This window comes from Artemia franciscana, chromosome 8, assembly GCF_032884065.1.
Source record: "Artemia franciscana chromosome 8, ASM3288406v1, whole genome shotgun sequence".
Taxonomy (NCBI): domain Eukaryota; kingdom Metazoa; phylum Arthropoda; class Branchiopoda; order Anostraca; family Artemiidae; genus Artemia; species Artemia franciscana.
Genome location: NC_088870.1, coordinates 28,887,833 through 28,909,920, shown reverse-complemented (window position 1 = coordinate 28,909,920; position 22,088 = coordinate 28,887,833). Strand labels below are relative to the sequence as shown.

Below are 22,088 nucleotides of genomic sequence, written 5' to 3'. Positions count from 1 at the left end.
GGAACTTCAAAAATACTGACAAATAATCTGTAAATAACGGCAATAAGTGAAGAGAAATTTTCCTTTGCTTGTTAATAATAAAGCCACCAATTACCGGAACAGATCCCAAGCCAAATAGTTTCAGTCCCTGGTAACAAGAATAAAACTCTATCCAATTTACTATGATTGGTAATCACTTCTTTTTTTTAAGTAATCGTTAGTTTGTTCATTTTCTCCTCCTTCTCTTCTTTTGGTGCCCTTATGAATTGTAAAAATGGTAATTACTTAATAAAATACAAAACCTCAATACAACTTAAATTCTATGTGCCTCGACTCTCAAAAGTCCATGTGAGAATCTTTCTCTGAGAAGGGGGAAGATTTCAAAAATCCCAGGATTATCAAAACATTATCGTTAAATCTGACAATCTAGTAAATTATTATATTTACTCAGTATTACATAGTAATATTGATTACTATTGTAATTAATGTTATTATAGTAATCAATATTACTATATTGTAATCATGTAATCATGGTAATCATGAAAATTTAAATATCATAGACTCTCCTCCCCCATCCCCTTTGTATTTGTACCTCCACCATCTAGTTACATAAGGGAGCATTCATAACGATCTTACTTCTGTGAGATTGACCTTATAAAACTCACATCAATACTAGTACCAAAATCAAATCGTATATTTCACTTTGCACCATTCTTTGGTTCCTGGTGAAATCAGAAAACAAATTATTGCAGTGAATTATGAGTCACAATGCTCAATCAGTTTTAATTGGTTTGATGTAACTTTCGTCAATTTTTTACGACAATATTTCCTTATTAGCCTAATTCTTGAAGACAATCAGAAATGTGCACCTTGTCACAAGATCTAGAGCCTGCTAAAACCAACACTCCTTGACTAGATTTAAGGATTGCCAAAGACTAACTGAGAATTTGATTTTAACAGGGCTAGAGATACTTTTATTTTGCTTTAAAAAAAAGTCCATTATAATTACTAGAAGAATATAGTTAAATGGCATGGAAGTTTGAAAATACGAAGCAATACTAAAGGAAGCAGGACCACGTCCTGTGGTGGCGCAGTGGATTTGACATTAGCTTGGTAATACGAGACCCAGAGAACGAATCACGCTGCAGGAATGCACTGCAGGGCCGACGCATGGACCATAGTAGTCAAGAAGCGTCGTTAATTCTTAAATAATAATAATAAAGGAAGCAGGACCATTGCCACCAATAGGGGAAATGCCAAGATAGCTGCAAGCTCTCGTATAAGACTGTAAGATTACAAAATATGTATCAGAAAGATACTACTTTCGAAAAGCATGTTTAAAATACAGATTTGTAGTCGTGGCTCACTAGAAAAACCATGGCTCTTGGTCAAACCTTAAAGATTTTCGAAATGGTATCAATGAGTAGGAAGCATATTAAAACAATTTAAGCTTATTCACTATTCTTTCATTATTGTCCTCCAATCACTTTTGACTCTTAAAAAGGGCACTAGAACTTTCTATTTCCGATCGAAAGAGCCTCACCCGAAGTTTCTACAAACCCTTCTTTCATACTAAGTGGCCTGGTGAAAAATATCATACGATGAAGTCTATTAATTTCTTCATTCATTGCTTATTTATTAGCATCAGGTTTGTGTCTAAAAAATAAAACAGCAATTTAACTATTAAAAACTTAGAGTGTTCATGTTTTTCTTTGAAACATTTGAATTAAATGAAGTTTGAAGATCATGTGCAGCAAACTATTAGGTCATATCCGTCTGTTTTAAATAGATTTTTTTTTTCTCTTCTAGATTATGGGACGCTGTTGGTGGTTTTTTGTTTCTTTTTGCGAACATGCAGGAGAAGCTGTCTCAACACTCTAGCCAAGTTGATTTATTGAAAGTTTTGCTCAACCTACAGAAAGATATGGTTATTATGATGCTTTCTATGCTTGAAGGTAAACCCAGCTATTCCTTGCTTGTCTGCCTTTTTCCTCAAACTTTAATTCAGTCGCCAATACAGACAAAACAACATTAATAACGGTAAGAAAACAATAGTTTGAGAAGTAAAATGAAGTACATCATGTAGTATTTGATATTGAATAAATAGAAATAATTAGTGTCTATTAAAGAATAAGTAAAATGACGATTTAAAGTTGAGTTATAGATTTTTAAATTCCACTCACACTTTGCAGGAAGTTCACATGCATTTCTTCATATGAAGATAGGCTATGTTTCACCCCACCCCTCTACTCTATTATTATTTATCTTAAAACCCGTCATATAAAAACAAGAATACAAAGCAACAAAAGAAAACAAAATAATAAAACATTAAAGACAACAATTAAATAATTGGTAAAATACAAGCTAATATACGGAAGAAAGCAGAATAAAAAAGACTTCTAAGAGAACGAGCGTAAACATAAATATTTACTTTCTAATGCGGGCATTATCTTGTTGCTGTAAGATATGGCTCCAGTCATATGACAGTTTATCATTAAAATTAACAATAATTGTTGGAGCGACAGTACATGGATCAGGTATATTATAACGATTAAACACAAATGAGTTTTAGGGTCCAGGGTGGGAGCCCAATTAGATATTGTGAAAAATGGTAATAACACCATCTAATTTACTTAAAGCCTGTGCAAGAAAACTTCTTCAAAACGGCGCGACATACTATATACGCTACAGAGCAATACTGTTAAACAATCTTGCAAGAACTAAATATAATCATGAAGAAGTTCGTCATTGTACAAGATCTAGGCCATTTCTAATGTTCTACATGGGAGTTTGCTAAATGCTTCCTAAAAAACAGAACATTTTTGGATTCTGAAATCAAAAATTTCCATAGAATGTGGCATCTCACTGGTCTTAGCTTTCTTTTGCAGTAAAGTAACTATTCAGCTAAAAAACCTTTTCATCAAAAGACTTTTACTTTTATTCCTTTTTTAAAAACAAAAGAATTTTACTTAGACTTTTACTTCATAATTTCATCCTAATTAACCAGCTATAAGCTAAACTATTATTCGTTTTCCCAATAGCGAGTAACCTGGCACGTAGTGATGACTTAAAGACCTGATAAGAAGCGTAAGCATCAAGTGTAAGAATCGTAAACAAACTTATTGGATTCTAAAGAATAAAAAGTTTGTTCGAAAAATAAATCTTCCCTTGAAAAAAGGGAGGAAAAAAACGTAGTGGAAAAGTTTAATGTGAAGTTTATTGGTTGACCATAACACTCTTTGACCAGTTTACCTATGTTGTGTATATCCAGATATCGGGGTTACCACCGCGTCAAAAATAAAATCATTAAAATTTAGAGAAACAAATTATTGAATGTGCAAAAAATTCACGACATTTCAAATTTACTTGCTCTCTGTAAACGGAAGAAAAGACACAGTATTCGATTAACTACGTCTTCAGGAAAAGCTTATAGCAGTTTATTGAGGACCAAAAGAATACGGGATTATTTATAATGGTGATGCAGTTTGGGGACGATCGAAGGCACGAAAATCATCAAGACAGAAGACTCAACTTTGGTGATATGCTAGCTCTATGCAGGGTCGTCACTGGTCAAAATGTTTGGGCTTGGGGGCATTAGACTTTACTTGCTACTGGTCACTTTTACATGCTAATAATGCCCATTGAAGTAATGCCCATTTCTTTCACACCTCATAACCTTGAAAGTGATTGCTTTTTGTGTTGCTTTAGCGTAAAAATCATTTACACTACTAGTTTTGTCGCCTAGCAAGTATGCTTTACAATGTCTTTTTTAGTTTTTGCAGCTTTAGTGATACTGGATAGTAAATCCTTTGATTTTGTTAAGAAAACGGCTGAGTGTCACGAATTGTTTTGTTTGTTCATTTCTACAGTATATAAGCCTTTTCATGGAAATAGGCTTTAATACTTTGGAAGGGGATTCTTAGCTATCATCTACTCTACACCATTGGCTTTGTCTAATAGTATGCTGACTCCAGAAAAGAGGAGTTGCTGTTGTTTGTATCACCCAAGTCATTGACTACTATGATTTTGCGTACGCTGTAGAGTTCAATAACAAAGAATGATTTCCAGTCCTCCAATTATCTGGCTTCGGAATATAGAATTACCTCTGAAAATGTTTATTTCATTCATCATGGCTCCTAGCTAGTCGACTCATCGTGTTGCTTTACTGACAGAATCTAGTTTTTACCCATGCATCTTCTGTGCTTTCCCATATGGATCATGAAAAAAACAACATGAATACTCGTGTCGCCTTCAGAGGCGCGTTCCTCATCCATACCTAAATAATATGTCTATGAATTTGACATGTGAGCAGTATTTCCTGTTTGACACTCCTGTTGTCAAATGGTATCATTTTAGTACCAGAAAGAGCTGAGGACCACATTAACAAGAATTTATTTAGGAGCTCTTTTTTCTGGGGGGTAGAGGAATGTTTGGAAAAATACAAAAAAGATATTGTGTATAAATTATTAAAAGAATATAACAAACCTTGATCTTTGAGATTATTAAATGTAAAAAAAAACAAGTTTTTAACTGCAAATAAGGAGCGACATTAAAACTTAAAACGAACAGAAATTATTCCGTATATGAAAGGGGTTGTCCCCTCCTCAACGCCTCGCTGTTTACGCTAAAGTTTGACTGTTTTTCACAACTCTACTTTTTAAAACAATAAAAAACTTTAGCGTAAAGAGCGAGACGTTGAGGAGGGGACAACCTCTCTCATATACGGAACAATTTCTGTTCGTTTTAAGTTATAGTGCCACTCCTCACTTACAGTTAAAAAACTTGTTTTTTTATTTCGTTTCTGAACGTTTTTTTTTATTAATGCATCCCCCTCGTCAATACCTCGCTCTTTACACTAAATCTTCAATTTGGTCCCAATTCTTTAAGAATAACCACTGAATCACAAAGGCCGTAGAATAAATAGTTAAAATTATTTAAAAAATATTTTAGCGTAAAGAGTGAGGATACGAACTATTGTGCAGGAGACGAACCCCCTTATGTACGTAATAATTCATGTTCGTTTTAGATTCTAATGCTGCTGCTTACTTCCACCTGAAAAAAAAACTATTTTTTTTAATTTATTTTCGCATTGTTTTTTTTTTTTTAACAAGAAGAAAACATCTGGCCTCTTCATGTAACTTTTCTTCCCTCATGATAAATTCCTCCATGGAAAGATCCTCTAACATAACCCCCTCCTCCTGACCCCCCTCAAGGTGAAAAAGTCCCTCTGAAAACGTCTTTACGCGTCCTAATAACCATTATTATATGTAAACAATGCTCAAAGTTTGTAACTTGCAGCCTCTCCCACAAGGACTGTGGGGGATTAAGTCGTCCTGAAAGACATTAAATAAATAAAACAAGTTTTTTTTAACTGAAAGTAAGGAGCGACATTAAAACTTAAAACGAACAGACATTACTTCGTATTGAAAGTGGCTGCTTACTCATCGACGCCTGCTCTTTACGCTAAAGTTTGACTCTTTCTCTCAACTCTTCTTTTTAAAACAGTAAAAAACTCTGTTAACTGTTATCAAACAGTTTGTTACCACGAACTGTTTGATATGTATTAGGTATTATGACTATGTTGAACAAAATGGCTATCTCAAAATTTTGATCCAGTGACTTCGGGACAAAAATGAGCGTGGGAGGAGGTCTAGGTGCCCTCCAATTTTTTGGTCACTTAAAAAGGGCACTAGAACTTTTAGTTTACGTTAGAATGAGCCTTCCTGCGACATTCTAGAACCACTGGGTCAATACGATCACACCTTAAAAAAAAAGAAAAAAAAGACGCATCCGTGATCTGTCTTCTGGGAAAAAATACAAAATTCCACATTTTTGTAGGTAGGAGCTTCAAACTTCTACAGTAGGACTCCCTGCTACTCTGAATCTGACGGTGTGATTTACGTTAAGATTCTTTGACTTGGGGGGGGGTCCCCCTATTTTCTAAAATGAGGCAAATTTTCTCATGCTCGTAACTTTTGATGGGTAAAATTAAACTTAACGAAACTTATATATTTGAAATCAGTGTAAAAATGTGATTCTTGTGATATAACTGTTGGTATCAAAACTCCATCTTTTAGAGTTTCGGTTACTATTGAGCCGGGTCGCTCCTTTCTACAGTTCGTTACCACGAACTGTTTGATTTCAAAGCACTTATTTATGCTCAGTTAGTCTATAAACTTCAAATTCAACTTTCTGTAATTAATTTGTTCTTTTGAACTTGAAATAAAGTAATCAAACTGAAATTTGATGCCACATTAGCTTGTTTCTCAGCCAGTGGTCTTCGAATAAGTTAAAATTCAAGAAGTAGTAGCTACCAAATTATAAAGTCTTCACGGAATCATTCGTGGTTTTTGGCTGGGTAAAACGCCGTAATTTGTAAATATTATCTAGATGTTTGTAGATACTCTGTCAGTATTATCCTATATTTCCTTCATATCTATTATTTTATGTATTAAATTTTTATTTTTAACTAATCTAGGAATTTAGCTGGTAAAATTGCTTTATTTATCATCTTAGAAAAATATTTTGGCAGATTCAGTTTTTAATGATAAGTCACCTGTTGATCGAATTAGTTGTATTCTTATGATTTTGCTGGATGTAAATAATTTACTAGTAAAACGAAGTTGCTTTCTCACATTCAATGGCAATATTTGAGGGGGGAACCCCCACCTTCCTACTCGTAAATGATGCCCCTTGGTATATGGCCAAGATTAAGGTCGCTTATATATGATAGTTCATCAGAACGTGGTTTGATCAGAAACGGATAATGTTATGTGGTACTTTCTCTAATCTTTTTGGCCAGTTTAAATAATTTTGTAATGTGGATCAACTAAAGACCTATAGTACATTGCTAAGAAAGCAGACATAGTAGGCATGGAAGGAACAGGTTACGTGAATGAAAATAAAAGCATGTTATACTTTTAACGACAACATATGTTTTGTTGCTTGCAGATTGTCCCTTCAAAACTGGAATGCCGACGCTAATTGTATTCTGAATTAAGCATTTCTGCGCCTTTTTTCATCAATTTTTTATGGTATTCTTGCAATTTTAAAGAATCCACTAATAAAAGAAAAAAGTCAATAAATTTGATTGAAAATCACTAGGCAAAAAAATCACTAGCATATGGGATAAATCATCGGGGGTGGCTATCTAGCCCAGTATACTTGGCTATCTGAATACCTATAATTGTGTTCAGGCAACAAACAATGGTCCTTAAAATGTGTAAGAATTCATTAAGACACACTTCCCAAATACAATTTTATTAATAATTTAAGTATATGCTTATTATCTTACAGGAAATGTCGTGAATGGCACTATTGGGAAGCAAATGGTCGATACGCTAGTTGAATCAGCACAGAATGTTGAGGTAAATTTTGCTATTTGTTTAACGATACTTATTGGCTTTATTTGATTTTACTTAATATTTTAGATTATCTAAATTCCCTAATTCTTCATTCATAGTACAAAACTTCGACGATCTTTAGTTTTTTGTGTTGACAAGATGTTCTGACTGCCTGAATTTCCCCCCCCCCTCCCTGTGTTGTCCCCATTCAATCAGGGGTCTTCCAATTTTTACCTCTTTGGACAGATTCTAGATCACGTCGTTCTATTAGACTCAATAAGGCTGCGTATGTAGGAAAAATTTGCATCTCCATGATTACAACCCTTTAAATAGTCTGATTTTTTACTTCCTTTGACTCCAAGACCTCTTGTCAATTTCTGAGCATACAGAGATTCCATTTTAGTACAAAATTGTATATTTGCCCTTCTTAGGATATTTATATTTATCTTCAAAAAAAGAGCTTGCCGTATATGCTATATCAATTGGTATACAGCTATTTCTGTTAATTGCCAGGTTTCAACCGTTTGGTTTCTAGAAACCAAATTTTTGGTCCCTGCAATATAAATCAGGCAGACATTTATTAATCACTCCTTCGCTTTCAGTTGAAAAGATAGTTATGCTGATCAAATTGCAAGATATGGGAGTTGAGTAATCATATTTCCCAAGCTTAGGTATAATAACTCCTTGTTTTTAGCCATACCCGAGGAACATAGCCTAAAGTGAAGTCTCCTCTTAGCGATCCAGTATAATAGTTTTGTAGTTTTTTTTATCCTTTTTGAAGAATGTCTGGATATTAATGCCCTATCAATTACAGGGTTGAAAGGTTCAAAGTCATCCACATTCACTTGCCTACCTATTTTTATTCCCTTTTTTAAACGGACATTCTATTGAATAGGTTCTACCGAGAAGATTTCTTTCTCACTCCTTTGATTGCTTTTCAAGGGATCAATTCTTGTGGCATAATTGACATTCTATACACCCAAAGTAGCTGCTTCCTAGGCATGTTTTTTTCTGCCATTAGTGGGTGGTCAGAGTCCACCCTCAACCATTTTATGTGATATCATCTACTCCGTCAAATGTGGCGGAACAGGACGGCCAGTGGCTGGATTCAAGAATTTTTTTTTTTTTTTTGTATATTTTCTATAGCCTTTTTTATTTTGCTGAATTTGTCCTTCTCCGTCACCCGCTTCTAAATTTGACTACGTCGGTCCGAGTATACACATTCATATATTGATAGCATAGAACAGTTAAGTTTGCTATATTCGTTTTAATGTACTTTTCTTTCTTTTTCACATGGCTGTAAATCATTTGGAAAGCCTACTATCTCATAAGCTTAATATTTTTACTTTTTGGTTGGTTACGTACATTTGGATTTTCCAGGATAGTAATCAGCCTTTGTTTCCTTCGAAAAACAATGGACTGTGAATCTATTGAATACTTAGATTATATTAACCACACTAAACATTATCTGAAGGATTTCACAAGTGGCTACAGAGTAAATATATTTTAGGAGTTGCTTATCGTTTACAACATAATTGCGTGCGGTTAAAGCTGACCTCATAATGATGCAATTGTTTTTAATATCCGTTGTAAGTTCCGCTTTAGTTTTTCCAAATAAAAAAAGTATTTATCAGATATGTTTTAATAAGTCATACTGTTTAATTGCTTTTTATTCTTTTTGGTTTTAATGTAGATAAAAGCTATAGGACACACTCACACACACAGAAATAAAAATGTGTTTAGAACTTGTTATTCTAGTCTTGAAAAGAAAACTAGATCTTAGTTAATTGTTACTAGGTTCCATTGGAGGTTTTTTGGGAGCTTTAATAAAAAAAAAAAGTTTGTTCAAATTTTTTTTATTTCATCTCTTAAACCATAGAAGGGATAATTTGCTTTAAATCAAGGAGTTTGGAGAGGCCAATTAAATAGAGGTCTTCGTGGTCACGGCTTTGGCTTATGGTTACGGTTTATCCTGGGTTCACACATTTCGGGTTTTTCTACACGATTTACAAATACAAGAGATTTTGTTAAGCTTGAAGAAATGGAAGCCATGGTAATGATAATGGTCAAGTAGGGCTGTGAAGAGTTGACGTTTTGAAAGTTTGAGGAAGATTTGTTAATTCTTTCGAGAGGAATTGTCTAAGAATATTCTGAAGTACTCGCTTGCCTGACCAGATGAAGGATGATAGATTGTCAAACATTGTGTGTTTATACCATCCATATGGGTCAAACGAAAAGCAGGTCCTCCCCATATGAGAAGGAAAGATGTCAAAAAGAAGGATTTAAAGGAAACTGGAACTTGATGGAAGGGAGAAAGAGTGAAGCTTTAAATACATTCGGATAGAGGAGGACTAAGTACAGCTGTATTGGGATCAGATGGCGTAATACTTCAATAAGTATTTAATAGTAGAACTAGTAGGGTTTGGTTAAAAACTGGGCCCTCGTTTTATTTGAGTAGCATTCCGGGTTCTTGGAAGTGGAACCTTACTTTGCTTTTGCTGGCTGTCATGGAGATTTGGTTGAAATTTAGGTTTTTAGTAAATGCAAATTTTTACCGGCTTCGAAACTGAAAAAAATTACAAAGATACGCTTTTCGTCGGTAATTACGCTCGGTAATTCTAAAAAATTAAAAAAATGAGGTATTTCTAACTTACGAACGGGTGATCGGATCTCAATGAAATTTGATATTTAGAAGGATATGGTGTCTTAGAGCTCTTATTTTAAATCCCGACGGGATCTGGTGACATTGGGGGGGGGGGAGTTGGGCGGCGGAAACCTAAAACTTGGAAAACACTTAGAGTGGAGGGATCGGGGTGAAACTTGGTGGGAAAAATAAACACGAGTCATAGATACATGATTGACATAAACGAAATGGGTTCACTCTCTTTGGGGTTGTGGGGGGGGGGGGTATTTCTGAAAAATTAGAAAAAATGAGGTATTTTTAACTTACGAACGGGTGATCGGATCTCAATGAAATTTGATATTTAGAAGCATATCGTGTCTCAGAGCTCTTTTTTTAAATCCCGACTGGATCTGGTGACATTGCGGGGGGGGGGGAGTTGGGAGGGGAAAACCTAAAACTTGGAAAACACTTAGAGTGGAGGGATCGGGATGAAACTTGGTGGGAAAAATAAGCACAAGTCCTAGATACATGATTGACATAACCGGAACGGATTCGCTGTCTTTGGAGTAGTTGGGGGGATTAATTCTGAAAAACTAGAAAAAATGAGATATTTTTGACTTACGAACGGGTGATCGGATCTCAATGAAATTTGATATTTAGAAGGATATCGTGTCTCAGAGCTCTTATTTTAAATCCTGACCGGATCTGGTGACATTGGGGGAAGTTTGGGGTGGGGGAACCTAAAATCATGGAAAACGCTTAGATTGGAGGGATCGGGATGAAATTTGGTGGAAAAATAAGCAGAAGTCTTGCATACGTGATTTACATAATTGGAACGGATCTGCTCTATTGGGGGGAGGGGTTAATTCTGAAAAATAAGAAAAATTTACGTATTTTTAACTTACGAAGGAGTGATCGGATCTTCATGAAACTTCATATTTAGAAGGACCTCGTAACTCAGATCTCTTATTTTAAATCTCAACCAGATCAAGCCAAATTGGGGGGGGGGGGGGCAGTTGGGGGAACCGGAAATCTTAGAAAATACTTTAAAGTGGTGAGATCTGGGTGAAACTGGATGGGAAGAATAGAAATCTGTAAAAGATACGTGACTGACATAACCGGACCGGATCTGCTCTCTTTGGTGGAATTGGGGGGGGGGGGGGTAATTTTTAAAATTGAGGTATTTTTAACTTACAAAAGGGTGACCAGATCCTAATGAAATTTGATATTTAGAAGGATCTTGTGCTTTAAAGTTCTAATTTTAAATTCCGACTAGATCCTGCGACATTGGGGGAGTTGGAGGGGGAAACCTAAATTCTTGGAGAATGTGAAAATTGGAGTATTTTTATCTTACGAATGGATGATCGGATCTTAGTGAAATTTGATTTTTAGAAGGAATTCATGTCTCAGAGCTCTTATTTCAAATCCCGACCAGATCTTTTGACATTGGGGGGAGTTGGAGGGGGAAATCATGGAAAAACACTTGGAGTGGAGGAATCGGGATGAAGCTTGGTAGATAGAATAAACAAATGTCCTTGATACGTGATTGACAGAATCGTACTGGATTCGCTCCCTTTGGAGGATTTGGGGGAAGGGTTCAGTGATTTGGCGAGTTTGGTGCTTCTGGACGTGCTAGGACGATGAAAATTGGTAGGCGTGTCAGGGAGGTGCACAATTTGACTTGATAAAGTTGTTTTCCCAGATTCAACCATCTGGGGGGCTAAAGGGAGAGGAAAAATTAGAAAAAATGAGGCATTTATAACTTACGAGTGGGTGATCGGATCTTAATGAATTTTTATTTTTAGAAGGACATCGTGACTCAGAGCTCTTATTTTAAATCCTGACCGGTATTAAGCCTCTTATTTTCCTTTTTAAATCTATTGATTCATAGAATTTTGTTAGAGCTCATACCATATTATCTCTTGGCTCTTAGCTCTCCTCGCCTCGTCACAAGTGCCATATGAGCTCTTAGCTCTTGTTGGAGTTTGGACATCCCTAAAGATGAGTATAGAGTAGAAACTTTGTATACGATTCATCATTTTCGTTCTCTTTAAGTTATAGGCTATTCACTTAATATCCTGAACAATTAACTGACCTTTCTTTCGATAATCCTTTTTATTATAAATCAAGAGTAGGCTTGCCAATATTATAAATTTTGAACAAAATCCAGGAAAAGTACTAAAGAAAGTACCAGGTAAGGTAAAAGTCCTAAAGTACTGCTTCCTTTCTGCTAAGAGTAGATTCAAAACGTAATATACTTCACTTGTTGCTATTGAAAAGAAATAAACTAATAGAGAATGAAACCACTGTGCATTTATTTTCATTCACTGAAAATAAATTGTTATTAATTGTTTAAATGCTGCGTTTTTTTCTCATTTCTATTCAATTAAATTCTTAAAAACTTGTGAAAGACATGTAACCGTATACTTTTAAGTCATACAATGCGTAATTGGGTTGAAAGAACACTACATGGCTCAAAATAAGATTTATGAATGTGGTGTTCGATTTTAAAATGGCTTGGATTAAAAAGACATATTGGTTGAAAACCAATATGACTGTGTTTTAAAATAGCAACACAGGTCTATTTACCCAATCTTTCTTAAAATTCTAATCAAAGTTAAGGTTTTAGAGTTGGCTTGTCAAATGTTGAACACTATATGGCTCAAATAAGATTTATGGATGTGGTGTTCGATTTTAAAACGGCTTGGACTAAAAAAAAAACATAATGTTTGAAAACCAATATGATTGTGGTTTATTCACCAAAACTCGAGGTTTATTTACCCAATGTTTCTTAAAATTCTAATCAAAGTTAAGGTTTTACAGTTGGCTTGTCAAATGTTAGTTTGTGTTGAATGGATGAAGCAGTGACGAATTTTTGCCATATGCATAATTGTGCCTTTTTATTTTCATGCAGAAAATTCTGACTTTCTTCACGTTATTTCTCAAGTTGAAAGGCGTAGTGGACAACCTGAACTTGGAGGTTTGACTTTGTTCATTTTTCGTCCGGAACGTTCGCACGTAAATTTTATAATACTTACTATCTATTCCATCTACCATGTCGTCATCGAAGCTAATCATCAATGCTCTAAAGTTCGTTTCTAATGTTTATGTTGATACAAAACGAGCCTAAGGATTTTTCAAATTAAGTTATTAAAAATATAATTAGCTAACCGAATTATTTCATTTGTTAAATTTTCCTTGATAATGAAATTATATTTCTGCTGTACCTATTTTTTGGAAATTTGTGCAGATTTTTGAAAATTCTGGCATTTAAATTAAAGTTGGACTTTTTTCTTCTTTTTTAATAATGTCTTTAAGAGTCATTATTTTGACTTTATTGGCCCTTAAACTAATATGTTTTTTTTATTTTGCAAAAAAAAAGAAACAAAAAACAAAACAAAAAGAAATGAACTTTTGGGTACAACTGCTTTGCACCTTAGGGTTAGTTTGAATTTTGTTTTGTTTTTTATTTCCTTATTCAGTTTTTTAACTTCTAACACTTTCGTTCTTTTACAATTTTAGCTGATTCTTAAATACTTCGATATGTTCCTCAAGTTGAGAGATTTGACTACATCAACACTTTTCCAAGTATGTAGTTTTTGCTCTAGTCTCTTGTTTTCCTAAACTTGCATGAATTTTAACCTTGCCAAAACTAATATATATTTTTTTTTATAACCGTGTTTCTAGATAGATTTATTGGTTTTTGATTGCTTTCAAAAGAAGTATGACCCAGAAAACGCTATTGTCTGTATAGAATTCGGTGTCTTATATTTAAACTTTGTATTACTCTGAGCTTCAAAAATATTTTTGAGTGTGGTAAAATGTATGAATTGTGTTACGAAAAGTGTAGCTCCAATATCTTCTCTTTAATGCGGAAATGTTAAGCTTCATCTATCTGTCATATATGCAGAATTATGTGTGTATTTGAGTGTGAAATGGTTTGAATTTTGCTTGAATAGAACTTGCACCTCTTTTATTCCTCTTGTTTTTCTTTTTTCCTTTTTATGCCAGTTCAGAAGCTTTGTATAAATAAGCTCTATATTTTTGGTTTCTCTTATATTGTTATACTAGGAATTTGCCACCTAAAAGAATAGTCCATAATTCATTGCAATAGATGCTTATTTATTATAAATATTGTTTAGTAATTTATTTTGAAACTGGAATTCTGAGTCTAGTATTAGTTAGTAATGTCATATTATTTGAAACTGAATCGTTTATTTAATTCACTATTGATTCTATGATTTCTTGTCAGCGGTGATGAACTATATGGTAAAGGAGTCATGAATGGCAACGTTGAGACCAACAAAACTTGAGACACAAGATTGAAAGAAAAATAGTGATTATAATACAAATAGGGAGATGTTGGATAGGCCCGCCTCTGGTAAACAGACATTTCACAGACAGTGCAATAGTGCTGCCGCAAGTAACGAGCGATACTGGGCACAATGTGTTATGTATTTTTTGTTTGTTTTTTATACCAGGGCACTTATTATCGAAGAAGTTGCTGTAGGAACTTCGAAAAAGTTTCATTCAATTGGAAACTGAAAGGGCTAGTGCCCTTTTCAATAGTCGAAACTGATTGAAGGGCAACTAATCCTCCATCCACACCCACCATTTCCCCAAACACATTCAATCAACATTTTGAGATAGTCATTTTGTTTAACGTAGTTGAAAGATCCAGAAATTATGTCTTTGAGGAGATCAGCCCCGACCCATCCACAGCCCTCATGGCAAGGGATGTAAAATATGCCCTGGGGGTATTTGAGGTTTATATGGAAAGGTTGATCGTATAAGCCACAAAATTTGCGCTTAACTGAAAACAAAATACTTTTAAAATACTTTCACCTTTCTTACTTTCATAAATGAAAAATTATCAAAATTTTAAGGAAGGAATGTCAGTTTATGTCAATTAAATTGATAATCCACAGACATTTGTTTGTTTTGTTGTTTTTGTTGTTTTTTTTTTCAGTAAAGCGCAAATTTTGTTCTGGTCTTGAGAAGGCACAGTTGTTATTAGCCCTAGTCATGTTAATTTGTGTTCGTTTTGAGTTTGAGTTTTTTCGGCTATATAGTAATACTGATTTATGGTAGTTTTGCGCTTTGAAGATTATTTGACTTTATTTTTGCTCATGCTTGGCTTAATGGAACTCTTTACTTTTCTTTGAAAAATTTATTTTGCGGGAAATGGTTTTTAAATTAATCTCTAAAGAAGCTGACTGTGTCACATGTTGGTTGATGTATACCCGAGCATCAAACAAATAAAATTAATTCAGTGTACTTTATTAGTCGTTTCCAGTGCGCTATCCTATTTTAAATTTTTTAACTACTCTCATTATTGGGAGGGCTAATATTGACGCATCTAAAAATGTCAATCCATGTAACAATTCCCAGTGAGGGACAAATGTGGGTCAGTCTATGATCCAAGGTTATATCCAATTATATAATTTATCCAACCATTATATCCAATTACATCCAAGTACAAATTTTGTGATTGATCAAATTAATGGAGAAAATCTTGTAAAAGCCAAACTGTAATGACAATCACCGTTTGATTACTGCTATTTTGGCGAAACTAAATGGATACAATAATGCAATGAAAAATTAACTGTCTACTAAAATATATTTCTTAAGAAGTCAAGCGTTTTACCAGGACCAATTTCACTGATCTGGGACTTAATACCCATTTCTAATATCTGTTGTTTTAATATCTAGGAGATCGACGCTAACAATGATGGGTGGATCACTCCTAAAGAGTTTAAAGAGAAAATGGAACAGATGAAAAATTATTCCAAGTAAGTATACTTTCGAATATCCTATTTTAGTCTTAAAATTAAGGCACTGAAAACGGATTTTTTTAATCCTTTTCATGGTTTGGTAGCACAGTACTACGGGCTATAATAAATGAAACGCTTTAAATAAACAAAAGAGTAGCAAAATTCCATTGTCAAGTCAACACTATTTCAAAATAAAATGGTCGTTAGCGTCGTTACCGGAGAAATGCACCCCATTCCCCTATTCCCAATTGGGCTAAAAACAGCCTTAATTTCTAGATTTAGCCATTCCTTTTCGTTGCTTGAATCATCGTGCATCTCTTCATTAACGGGCACAAAATTCTTAACTGGTCAATAGCAACACGTTATTGTGGAAGAATGAGGACAATTGGATAATTACAATATTTAAGTCTTTTGAGTCCATTGATTTTTTAATTAAAATCAAGTTGCCATTAAGCCATGGCTAATTGGAGATAAAGCCAAGACAGATAGTCTGAGTTAGAGGCAAAGCTGATATAAGCCTTCTTCAGGATTGGATAAAAATTATGTCATTTTCAATTGTTGATAGATAGTCTATCATCCATCCATCTATCCTAGGGCATAACTAAGGTAATCATAGAACTGGAACGGATCGAGATTTTTGGGTTGATTCATGACGGACGTAAATAATATTTAAGAATAATATAAAACGTAGAGAAAATGGAAGGAAACCTAAAAATCTGATTAATAGAAATTTTTTGCATATTATAAGGCGAGAATTTTTTATTATAGTTGCTTCCTTGTAGTTTTGTATATAGTCTAGGGCTATTTCCGACATTTTTAGGAGGGGGGGCCTTTTTGTCATGATGGTGAAAGGTATTACTATTTTTTATTATTATGTTTTCTACGGAAGAGCCCATAGACCAGAGGTTTTCTCAATTATGCCGAGCCAATTTAAAACTAAACGTATGCTAAGGCTACCAATTTTCGGTTAAACACGTCTGGACAGATTTTTTTTTTCTATGTTCCGGAAATAAAAAAAGTAGTGATTTTGTGATTAATTGAATATTGTGAGTACATCGTCGTCTACTAATTCAGTTTGTCGGCCAGAATATTGGAACTACTTCAATGTAAGATATATTTCCCAAATATAGTAAAAGAGATTCCATTTATAATTCTTTAAACTCCTCTGACTTTCAAGCAAAAAGAAAGCATATTTGAAAAGCATTTTATGTAATTCATTGCGATATAAAATATCCGTGGTGAATAGTTTTCTACCCAGCTTTGTCTTGCTTCAAACTATTTCAATTCATTTGAATCATTTACTCGTTTATATTCCTAGTATTCAGTTTTATTCGACGTTATTAAACACTCTATAGGTGCCCGGTGTCGATATTCATGATTGTGCATTCATCTGTTTTTATCTTTTTTATGTAATTTTTATTTCGTTTGTTTTATCTTGGTTTTATTCTTATTGTTATCTTTGTATCGTACAATTTTTGTCTTTGTTACTATTCCTTTTCTTTGTTCAGCACTGAAGTAAACCGTGAATATCCTTCCTTATTTAGTGTATGTTGCGAAAGTAAAAGAGTACATACCCCTTTCCTAAGCAAAAATGGCTTTACTTGTTAGTAATTAATTACAAGCAGATACCTCATTTTCAAACAGTGCATGTTAACGAACTGTAAGTAAGGAGCGACCTGGCTCAATAGTAACCGAAACTCTAAAAAACGGAATTATGATACCTATAGACATGTCAAAAGAATCGGATTATTATGCTGATTTCGAATATATAAGTTTCAATAAATTTAGTTTTACCCATAAAAAGCAACGAGCCCGGGAAATTTTGTATGATTTTTGAAAAAAGTAGGAAACAACTCCTAAAAACCATTGAATCTAATGAAAATCACACCATCAAATTCAGTGTGAGCTTATCTGAGCATCGTATCGACACATTGGTCCTAGAACATCGTGAGAGGACTCATTCGAACGGAATTTAAAAGTTCTAGCGCTCTTTTTAAGTGACAAAAAAGATTAGAGGGCAACTAGGCCCCCTCCTCGCCCCTTTTTTTCTAAAATCGTCCGATCAAAATTTTGAGATAGCTATTTTATTCATCATTGTTGAAAAACCAAATAACTATGCCTTTGCATATAAAATTACCCCCCCCCACAGCCCCAGGGGGAAAATCTTTAAGTTATAGAATTTGTCCATTGTTTACGCATAGTATTTGTTATTGGGAAGTATGACTGCATTTCGGGTGGGGATGGAGACGAATCTTCTGCTGGGGGTTTTCCATGGAGAGGGAAGTTTCCAGGGCGTGAACTTGTCAGGGAAAATTATACACTGGGAGAATTTGCCAGAATTCCTATACAAAATTATTTTTAAATGTCTTGCTTTCTCTTTTCCATGTCAATTTTACGCATGGAGTTGTTAAGGGTAATCGTCCGGGGTATATTTTCATCGGGATTGAATTGTCTAGCGTGTATTTCCATGGGAAGGCGGATTTCTCCGTGGAGGCGAGGTCAGATCTCCTGGCATTACTTAAGAAACGATCAGAAATAAACAAGTTTTTTAACTGAAAGTAAGGAGCTGCATTAAAACTTAAAACGAACAGAAATATTGTTACCTATTTAAAGGACGTTGCCCCCTCCTCAACACCTCGCTCTCTGCGCTAAAGTTAAAATTTTGTCCCAATTCTTTAAGAATGAATAAAACAAAACGGCCGTTTAACTAGAACAATAAGAAGCTTTTTTAAAAGTACTCAAAAAACTTTAGTGTAAAGAGAGAAGTGTGGAGGAGGGGTTTACCCTTTTCATATACGTACTAATTTATGTCCGTTTTAAGTGTTAATGTCGCTCCTTTCTTAAAGTGTTTTTTTAACAACTTTCTTTCAGTTGTTTTGTTTTAATAAGAAACTTGTTTTTTTAAATGTATATTAGTTCCCACATCCCCATTTTGGGCTCTGAATACTCCTCCTATGGGTGACCAAATCATACCCGATGTGAGTAGTGTTACTAAAAACCATTTTTGTTGGCTCGAATATTACCTATTCGATTTGTGACAAACCTTTTCTTCTAGTGAAGAGATTAACTTTCTTCTAATGTGCTGTGACCAAAATCATGATGGCAAGATTGACTACATAGAATTTACAGAAAGGTTTCATAACCCAGCCAAGGATATTGGCTTCAATTTGGCCGTACTTTTGACAAACTTGTCTGAGCATATGCCCAACGACCCAAGGTTAGTTGAAATCTATTATTTAATTTATTGAGAGTTTATTGAAATAAAAATTCAGAGTATACTAAATTGTAATGCCCTAATTCTATTAAATTGCCCAAACCTCTAATTTGAGATTAAGTGGTAGAAACTCCTCTTTATTTTTTTACAACATTTTTTTTTGTTCTTTTTTTTTCATCAAGAAAAGAAATTTAATTCAGCAATATGAAAGATGAAAAGTATTGACCAGAATTAGAGAATTATTTTGCATGAAGTTTCTTATTAATCCAGATAGATTAAATATAAAATATGGTTACTTGACTGACTCTTATTTAAAGGCTGAATTGAACATTGGTCTTCTCTTCTTCTTACAACAGGATTAGACGTTTTCCGTCTCACTTGGCATATGATATTTTAATACTAAGTGGGCCTGTGTTTATCTGTATTCTTCTGAGACTCATGGCCCGGACTCAACGTTAGTTTGATTGAACCTATCGCTTTCTTCTTGTTGTATTTATACGACGAAATTTATATTATTGGAATAAAAATATTTTATTTCAAAGGAGTCAAGTGAATAAAAAAAGACAGAGGCTTAAAAATCTATTTCTATTAAATGTTAAATATATCAAAAACTTTGAAATTGATTTCCATAATTGTTATCACCATGCCTCGAGACAAACTTCAAATTTTATAATATTATGCCATGGTTCAGGAGGAAATGCCTCAGCTGACGCTCCGACATAGAAACTTTAAGTTTCAGTCAACCTAATTTGTCTGATTCAGTTTCTCCTGGTTTAAAAAATTTGACTTGATCAAGAAGATACACATTTTTCAACATGAAACCGACTGACAACTTGTACAGGAAAACACTAACAATGTGATTCTTCTAGCGCTTCTTCCTCTCAAAAACTTCTAGCGAAGATGAAACATCTCATTTGTTGTGATCAAAATCTCTAGAAGCTTCCCCTTCTTTGTTGCTAAATCAGTTTTTTGTTTTGGAGTAATAATACCACTCCAACCCACTTCTTGAATTTTCACTTCACTTTTACATATGCTAGGTCTTTGCACGATCTTTTTCGACAATAATTTTTGTTGTATAAGTTATTTTTCTGGCGTATGTATTGTCATAAAGTGTATTTCAGCACTGTCTTTAACTATTACAATATTTAGTTTGACAAGCTTTTTAAAGCTTACCGCACTTGGTATCAATAAACAACTAAATAAACAAATAAATTTGGGAACGGGAAAGTGTAAAACTTATATTCTTGCTAAAAGGGTTAGGGCTTAAAGCATCTAAACTGATAAATAATGTTTAAGCTAACAGGGTCAACAGTTCGTTTTTCTTTTTGTTACGTAATTGAGGCTCTACTTCACAAATAATACCAAAATTTTAGCTTTGGATGGATCAAATTAGACTTGACGAATTTTATATATTTAGGATCAGCATAAAAAGTCGATTATTTTGATATTTCTATTGATATTAAAATTCCTTACTTACATTTCTTTTCCACAATAGAGTTGACTGTAAGCAAGAAATTATTAAAAATAACTTTTTGATGACAGAGCTTAGTCTGTTTCATTTTTATGGCTACTAATTAGTTCGACGGTCATTGAATAATTCGAATTAATTTATTCGTTTCTATTTTTGTTATTTTTGCTATAAAATAGCATGTAGCTCTGACATATTTCTTATGTATTTTTCCCCTGAGATTATTTTGTCCTAAATGTGTTGTTATTATGCCAGTTCGTCATTTATAGTGTAGATTTTTTTTTTTTTCGAATGTTAAGTTTTGTTTCTTTTTTCTTTTCATTTTTTGTGCCAGGTTATATGAATCTGATCCAAGGTAAATTTAATAGTAAACGTAAATTTGTTTATGTGCCAGGAAAGGGAGGCAAAATGATATGCATTTGAAATTATCTTTGTTTATGTGGTAACATGTTCAGGTTCGATTTTAATTTTGGACTAATAAATTTTATTTATATATTCAATAAAAGCTGTTGCACATTACCATTTTGTAGTATAAGCCGCTTAACATAAAAATATTAATTGTCCAGGATTGTTCGACAAGAAATAATCCACCAATCTAAAAAAAAAAGTTTACATTCTTACGGATCTAGTTTAAACAGGGAGACAGGCTGCTCATCTAATATGAAACGACTGAAAGTATAGCGGTCGTGGTCTATTTAATCCTTCTCTGTCATTTAAGGCTTGGTCGCTTCTTGGAGACTGCAGGAAGTGTCCTCAACTATTTTGAACCTTTCCTCGGAAGAATTGAGCTTCTAGGATCTTCGAAACGGATTGAACGCGTATACTTTGAAATTAAAGAATCAAATATTGAGCAATGGGAAAAACCACAAATTAAGGAGTCCAAAAGAGCATTCTTCTACTCTATTGTAACTGAAGGCGGAGACAAAGAAAAATTAGAAGCTTTTGTCAATTTCTGTGAAGATGCTATCTTTGAAATGCAGCATGCAACTGCTTTAATGGCAACAAAGGATGACGGAGGGGGTGGTGCTCCAAAGAAACCCGAATACAATTTTGGGGACGATGAGCAGTAAGTGTGAGAGTTTCGCTACGATACTCTGGTTTTCTTTTTTCTTTTTTTTTTCTTTTTTTTTGCTGAACGCTTAATATTATGTTACCTTTTCCGCGTACTTATGGCTTCTTTGAAACTTCTTAGGTGGAGACCTTGAAACACACTGATCTTACATCCCTCTGGACTTGAAGCTTCTCCTTGGGTAGCCTCACAATAAATCATCAAAGTTTATTTGCTCTGAAAAAATTATTTATTTTCGTAATAATTCAGCCAAATCCACCAAGCTTCGCTTCGTGTAATGCTCTCAGCTATTTCGTGGAAAATATCTAATTTATGATTTAAAAATAGTGTCACAATTGGTTACTTGTCCTAGGTAATTATAATCAAAAGTTAAGAAATCAGTTTTCGGTTTCTTATCTTTGGCAAGCTGTATCTTGAAAGCTATTATTGGTTTTACTGCAATGACTTTGGTCCTGAACCCTCCATACTGCCTGCTACGTGACTGTTGTATGTTTATTTGCTCTTTTTTTTATCATAACTTAAAAAGAAAAATACTATACGTCCTAAACTAATCTTCCATTCATCGATATTTTAGTGGAAGGACGTGTGAGGAAATGAAGTTGCAGATAACCAATATAT

General features: G+C 34.0%; 1 protein-coding gene across 1 annotated transcript in view; it reads left to right on the top strand.

Annotated features, from left to right (window-relative positions):
- LOC136030251 (ryanodine receptor-like) overlaps window positions 1–22,088 on the top strand; it is a gene marked incomplete in the record, with an annotated part of 328,739 nt that overhangs the window by 258,616 nt on the left and 48,035 nt on the right. Inside the window, 6 exon segments of the mRNA XM_065709092.1 lie at window positions 1,789–1,934; window positions 7,276–7,346; window positions 13,468–13,533; window positions 15,658–15,737; window positions 18,775–18,936; window positions 21,120–21,467. Of these exon segments, the coding sequence (XP_065565164.1) occupies window positions 1,789–1,934; window positions 7,276–7,346; window positions 13,468–13,533; window positions 15,658–15,737; window positions 18,775–18,936; window positions 21,120–21,467 (873 nt within the window).